Source organism: Myotis davidii, unplaced genomic scaffold, assembly GCF_000327345.1.
Source record: "Myotis davidii unplaced genomic scaffold, ASM32734v1 scaffold79, whole genome shotgun sequence".
Taxonomy (NCBI): domain Eukaryota; kingdom Metazoa; phylum Chordata; class Mammalia; order Chiroptera; family Vespertilionidae; genus Myotis; species Myotis davidii.
In genome coordinates, this window is record NW_006294339.1 from 2,559,233 (window position 1) to 2,566,263 (window position 7,031).

Genomic DNA, 7,031 nt, shown 5'->3' on the forward strand with positions numbered 1-7,031 from the left:
CACCACGCCAGCCATGCTTTTGTTCCGGCCCTCCAGTCCAGTTTAAGAACCCATTGTGGCCCTCGAGTCAAAAAGTTTGCCCACCCCTGAGCTAAAGGCAGGAGCTGTGATGAAAAAGGCAGAAGTGAGAGACAGCTTGGGGGTGAGTGGGTCGAGGATCCCCAACTAGTACACTGGCTGGAGCAAAAAGCTGGAAGAAGACCGGAAAGATGGGCCAGGTCACTAAGGACCTGGTAGACCACCCTGAGGAGCTTGGGGCTTATCCTGCAGGTGATAGGGAGCCACTGAAAGATCTAAGCAGGAGAGTGACATAGTCAGATTTGCGGTTTTTGGAAAGAACTCTGGTGGAGAATAATTAGAAGAGGAAAATTGTCTAGACTCTAGAGCAGTAGTTCTCAAATTCTGGCATGTGTTAGAGTCATCTGGAAGGCTGTTAAAACTGATTGTTGACCCATTCTTGGTCAGTCTATGTTGAGGCCCAAGAATCTGCATGGCTAACAAACTCCCAGGAGATGCAGATGCTGCTGGCCTGGACAGCTCACACTTACGGAAATACTGCTCTAGATCCTGGGCTAAGTGTGGTCCAGGCACCGGCAGCCTTGGCATCCTGCGAGCTAGCTAGGCTCAGGGCCACCCTAGACAGACTGAATCAGAATCCTCCTTTAACGAGATGCCTGAGTGATTCATTATCACATTAGAGTGTGAGAAGCACTGGTCTGTTGGATTGTCACACATTGAAGAGCCGAGATCTGGGTGTCAGGAGCCATGGGCTTTAGTTCTGGATCAACCACTAACTCCCTATTGATCTTATGAATTTACCCATAATAGGAAACTGGGCCAAGTCATAGCCAAGGGTCCTCAATCTGGGACCCCCCAGTTAAAAGTGGGGGCTATTTAGTCTAAAGGAAGTGTATACCATGCCCAGGGGGTCCACTGCTTGGCCTTTCTCTTGTAGATGGCTGGGCTTTTAAGAACAACGTGGTCATCAAGAATCACCGGAACCTCCAGGACCGCCTCCAGGCAGCCCACCTGCTGCTGGACAGGAGCCCCCGGTGCCCTGTGGTGGTGGACACAATGACGAACCAGAGCAGCCAGCTCTACGCGGCGCTGCCCGACAGGCTCTACGTGCTCCAGGAGGGCAGGATCCTCTACAAGGTGGTGACCACTCCCACCCCCACCCCAGGGCAGGGGCCCAGGGAGGGCAAAGGGCAAAAAGAGGCTTCACATCAGGCAGACCTGGATTCAGATAGCTGCCCAGCCATTTACCAGCCATGTAACCAAGGGCAAATCCTTTCTTTTCTTGGAGCTTCACTGTCTTCTTCTGCAAAATGGGGATGTTGGCTCCCATGTCTCAAGGGACAAAATTATGCACAGGGAAGTCCCTAGCATTTAGACTGGAACTGGAGCCTCCAGGCAGCCTTCTGAACCCAGAAGACGGGCCCAGCCTGGTTTAGTTTAAAGCTGAGAGATAAAGTGGGAGGGTCTGAAGCAGCCAATCTCTGAGGCAGGCCTGAACCTGGAGGGGCTGAAGGAAGTGGGAAGAACACAAACCCTGAAGTTCAGAGCTGGAAATGCTGAAGCAGAGATTCAAGACAGGGATTGAGTCCAGGCTTCCTTTGTGGAAGGACTGTGTTCCTCTCAAGGTTTCCAGTCTGACCAGGGAGGGACATAAGCACAGCCTCTGACCCCTGGGCCCTGCTGGACTCCTCTGAGAGGTCGGAAACCAAGTTTGGTAGCTGCTGAAGGCATTTGCAGCCTTGGAGAGCACAGGAAGCCCAGCCATGTGGCTACTCCTCTGCCCACAGAGCGAGCTAGCCTATGTATGCAATTGAAATAAGAAACGACTTGTGGATGAATCTCTAGGATGCTGAGGGTCAGAGCCTGAGTTTAGGCCCTGTGCAAACACTGAGAACACACACACACACACAAAAATGAATTTAAAATGGCCCAAACCTTCCTTGCGCCACAGTCTAGGGCAGTGGTCGGCAAACTCATTAGTGAACAGAGCCAATTATCAACAGTACAACGATTGAAATTTCTTTTGAGAGCCAAATTTTTTAAACTTGAACTATATAGGTAGGTACATTGTTATTAACTTAATTAGGGTACTCCTAAGGTTTAGGAAGAGCCACACTCAAGGGGCCAAAGAGCCGCATGTGGCTCAAGAGCCGCAGTTTGCCGACCACTGGTCTAGGGGATAAGGACGATCCAAATAGAGTGTCACAGTATCCCAAGGGCTGTGAGACTCCAGGGCAGGAGTCAGCAAACCTTTGCTGTAGGGCAGGAGACAGTCTCTGTCTCCACAATTCAGTTCCCTGGTGTAACACAAAAATGGCACAGACAAAATGTAAACGAAGGGGTATGGAGGCATCAGGACAGATTTAGCTCTCAGTTTTCCAACCCCTGGGAAAGGGCAAGTTTTTCCAAGGAGGTTACAATTGCTTGGCTAAGGGATAAGGAGCCAGCCATGTGAGCATGGTGAGTGAAAGTCATTGCAGATATTGAGAAGTGGGTGGGCAAAGGCACTGAGGCGTGCTAGGGCAGGGTGTGAATGGAGAACTGAGGGCACTTAGGTTACAGGGGTCCCATTCTGGACCAAGGAGTTTGGCCTTCATTTTAGGGCAAAGGAGAGCCATTGAGAAGTTTTGAGCAGGGGAGAGACATGATCAGATCCTTACTTTAGAAAGATCACTGGCTATTGGGTGAAGAATGGAGTGCAGAGAGAGCAGGGCATAGTCAGGAGGTGAGACAGATGCCCGAGTAGAAGAGGAAGAGGGCTGAATTAAGCGTTGGGATTGGAGAGGCAGCGGTGTTTCTGATGTAGAATGAATAGAACTTGATATGGGGAGTGGAGAAGATAAGGCCAGTCTGAAGGTATGATTATGGAAGAAAAGTATGTTTGTATAGACCCATTTCTCCTTTTGAAACTATTCACTTTATCCCACTCTGGTTTTCCTCCTACTTCTGTCCTGTCCTAAACGGTGGGGCCGCTCCACACACACTCCCTGCATGATCTCACACACCTCAAGGTTGCATCTGCCACTGACAACACCATCCTGATGACTCCCACATGGATGTCATCAGCCCAGATCTCCTGCAAGTCAGAAATCTGGGAATGCTAATCTATTTCTCCTGCAGGGTAAGCCTGGCCCTTGGAACTATCACCCAGAGGAAGTTCGTGCTGTTCTGGAAAAACTCCGCAGTTAACCTGGACAGATCCCCCAGTTCCAGTGACCAAGATGAAGGCTCCTCAAGGCTTGGCTCTCCCTCCAACCCAGCTGGCTTCTACCTCTTGACCTGTGTCTCAGTGGAATTACTAGCTCAGATTTTTCTGATCTAAGCAAACAGTTGTTATAATCAGAAAATGAGGCAGCCAGTGAGCTGAGTGTTAAAGAATGTACAGCTCCACACTGTCTCCACTGTGGACACCACTTCACAGCATGACGTCTGAGTGTGAGCAGTCGTCCTCTGGGTGTACTTCTCAAACGTGGTCTCTCCAGTTGCCCTAGTACCAAGTGATTAGATATGGCATCCCTTATGTTTGGTAAATGCATTTTACCAAATTTGTCATTTATGGAATTGATTGATATTTAAGACACTAAACTGGTTTTTAGAACCAAGCATGGGAGAACTCCAGGTGTTTAGAGAGAGATGAGGAATTGAAAAAGGAGGGGGTAGGGATGAGAGGAGACAGTAAAGATGGTAATCCTTTCCCTGCCAAAAAACTGAAACCAGTCAATGGTGGTGGTGGTGAGGGGTGAGCTTCCATGGTAATGCATCTCCAACTCTACTGTAGAAGAGGAGGGTACTTACTTTACAATCTTTGAATATACTTCATAGAAATCTGGCTCTCTGTATTCTGGAATCTTCTACTATTTTTACTTATCAATGGAGTCACTTGGGAGGGGGAGGACTGGCTTCCCTAAAACATTATAACCTTGACCAAACTAGACAACAGGCACCAGCAAAGCTGTCGTTCAGTTATGCAGAAACTCATACTTGAAGTTCTATTTCTCAGATTTTTTTTTGCAAGTCTCTTAATGGTCATTTGTGTTCAGTTATATCAGACTAATGGATAACCATTGGTACTCATCTGTTTTAACTCTGCTTCTCTTCATATTTGTTTATGATGGCCACAGCCTAAAGTACACACAGCTGTGACTTGATTTGAAAATAAAATATCTGAAGATGTAGCAAGCTAATACAGAATGATTAAAATACATGAGCCCATTTGGGATGGCTTCAGTGTGATCTATTTTCTTTTCCAATTTGTGTCAGCCTGTTCTATCTTTTATGATACCCCAATGTGCAATAATCTGATTCGCAAAAATACCATATGCTGGAAGGGCCTCATTTGATGGGAAGAACACTCAGTCTCTGTGTTACATGTCAAATGTGGTTTTGTCTTATGATCTCTCGATAGAGAATTTTTCCACATTGGAATCAAACAACCTTCACAACATGACATAAAAGAATGAACTTGGGAGACATTCTTCTAACATGAAAACACATTTTCCTTGGCCCTGCCTTAATTGCTACAAAGTTAATATTACTAATGTGCTATTTTGCCCTTTCTAAAATAACTATTTTTAGTCACCTACTAGACACCAGGGCTTTCAGATATGTTATCTCATTTAATCTCTACATATCTCAAAGAGGAAACTTATTATCTCCATTTTACAAGTGAGGAAAGGCTCAGCATTAAGTAACTTGTGGAGAGTCTCAAATTAGTAAGTAACAAGCTGAGATTCGAACCCCATCTCTAACGTCAGGGTCAGAGTCCTGGCTCTACTCCCTGCTAGCTGTGTGACTTGGTATCTTGAGCTATAATGGGATATCAATAGTGCCTACCCCATAGAGAGGATTCATGAGTTAAGCACTCAGAACTGTGCCTGGTTTGAATACAATTCCATGGAAGCATTGGCCATTATTATTATTAATTATTATTATTATTATCATCATTGTTGTTCCATAACTGCCTCCTCGGGCTCCCTTTTAAGGGGTGAGGAGTGGAAAGAAGATAGAACAGTAGGGACACAATAACAATTCTTCAACTTGCCAAAGCAACTGTTCAATACTGGCAGGAGTTTGTGAAGGCAAACTGAAAGGTGAGTAGCTGTGAAAATGGTGGAACCAAAGCACCTCTGAGCACTGTCCTTCCTAAGTCTTAAGTTCACTTCTCAGATGGTCTTCCAGTTCATGGCTATAAGTGCACAGAAACCTCCCAGTTTTCAACAAATAATAGTAGCTGGAGCTGAGGAATTTACAGAATTATAAAATAAACCCCAAGTGTTCCAATTCAATTCTCTTCAATTCAATGCATCAGACATCAATTGAGCATCGATTCTTCTTTTCTGGGTGCTGAGTGATGCAAAGGTGGACAAGGTCCAGCTATTGTCTTCCAGAACCTTAACCTCATGGGATACCAGATGTACACTGTGATTACCATAATTCAAGGTGGAATATGATGGGTTAGAGCTGAGGTAAAGACTAAATGCTCAGGGAATACAGAGGAGAGAAATCCCTCTGAGCTGCCTGCACCTGGGAAAGCGCTACGGAGGTGGCGACCTTTGGGGTGCCCAATGCTTCCATAATTTGGGATGGGAACCTGGAGAACATGGGAAGAGAGATGAGCATTTAAGTGGAGAACACTACATGGGCAAAGGTGGAAAGTGAACATGTGTAGAGGACTGTAAGAGGTTTGGGCTCAATTTTAATTCACAATGAAGAAGGGCTTTTCTCTTTAAAGGTGAACCCTCTGGGTCTGGATAACAAGAATGAACCCATTCTGCTTGGCTAATACTGTAAACTACTGATAAGTGAATGAAGCTTTTTATTATTTCCTGTCCAGCTCCAGGTATAATTTGCAGTCAGAACATCAACTCTGTCTGCTTTTGACAGATTTCTCCCCAGTTCACTTGTTCTCTGAAGGTGATGTCCTTTGGGGTACCTGGCTTTGGAGCGGGGGGAGGGCAATGAGCCCATACCCCATTCTGGCAGATGCAAGACATTGCCTTGTGTGCCTGACAGGTCTATGTCCCCATGTGGAATAAAGGGACCACATGCTAACCTGACAAGCTCAGGGAAGGCCTGCATGGCCATCTTGCAAATTCAAGAGACCTAAAGTAACCACAAAGGATGGTCTGAAATTAAACTTTAACTAAAAGCAGTTATGATGGGTAGTCATCTCCTAGGCCGGTATCTTCACTGACAAAGCCAACCTTTACCTTAACTGAGCCTATCTGTCTTTTTGCATCTATGATAACATACCCTTTGAAATGTCTGGGTAACTTGTAACTTCCCTTTTTCTGGACCCCTTGGGGCACAACCTAAGGTACTGGGAGCCAGGACAGATACCACAAATTCCTTCGTTATCATGTTAATTGTTCCTGCACCCACCTAAGTATCCAATCCCAGGGGTTCCCTGCCCTCCACCCCCCTTTGCTTTCTCCTGCCTCTCTAGTCTATCACCAATGGATTTCATGTAACCCACCTATGTCCCTTTCCTTTGATTGCAATGTATAAATACAGATGTAACCAGCCATTCTCTGAAGCATTATCTCAGTTCTCTGAGGTTCTGCTTCCTGGCATATGTCAATGGTTTGGCTCAAATAAACTCACAAAAATTCTTTACAGGTTTCAGTGGTTTTTACATTAACAGTATGACCAGCCATGGCAATGGGATGGCTTCTGTTTAGAGGCAGCGATGAGTCAACAGTGAGTGCGGCTCATGGACTCCAGTTCTGCCTTTCATCCCTATCTCCTACTTGTTTTTCAACACTTTATTACAACAAATCCCTTGCATTATTTCCCTCGCTGCTTTAAATATACTGTATATCTCCATTGATTTCAGTTTTCCTAACTGAACATGCTGGGGTCCGACCCCAGCAGGTCCAGGGGTCCCCAAAGGTGTGGACGGAGTCAGCGATGAAGGAATGACACGGAGACAGCGTTCAGTTGATCAGCAGCCTTGCCAGGATCTCTAGCCACAATCTCCAGCCAAGTTCTGTGTCCATGTTCTCTTGCTAGGT

General features: G+C 46.0%; 2 protein-coding genes across 2 annotated transcripts in view; one reads left to right on the forward strand and one right to left on the reverse strand.

Annotated features, from left to right (window-relative positions):
- Positions 1 to 4,230, forward strand: part of DIO1 (deiodinase, iodothyronine, type I) — a 41,389-nt gene extending 37,159 nt beyond the window's left edge. The window contains exons 3-4 of the mRNA XM_006768345.2: positions 956 to 1,155; positions 3,139 to 4,230. Of these exons, the coding sequence (XP_006768408.2) occupies positions 956 to 1,155; positions 3,139 to 3,207 (269 nt within the window). The 3' untranslated portion in view covers positions 3,208 to 4,230. The remainder of the gene's footprint in view (positions 1 to 955; positions 1,156 to 3,138) is intronic.
- Positions 4,231 to 4,698: 468 nt separating this feature from the next.
- HSPB11 (heat shock protein family B (small) member 11) overlaps positions 4,699 to 7,031 on the reverse strand; it is a 19,420-nt gene continuing 17,087 nt past the window's right edge. The window contains exon 7 of the mRNA XM_015566959.1: positions 4,699 to 5,552. Coding sequence (XP_015422445.1) covers positions 5,491 to 5,552 — 62 coding nt within the window. The 3' untranslated portion in view covers positions 4,699 to 5,490. The remainder of the gene's footprint in view (positions 5,553 to 7,031) is intronic.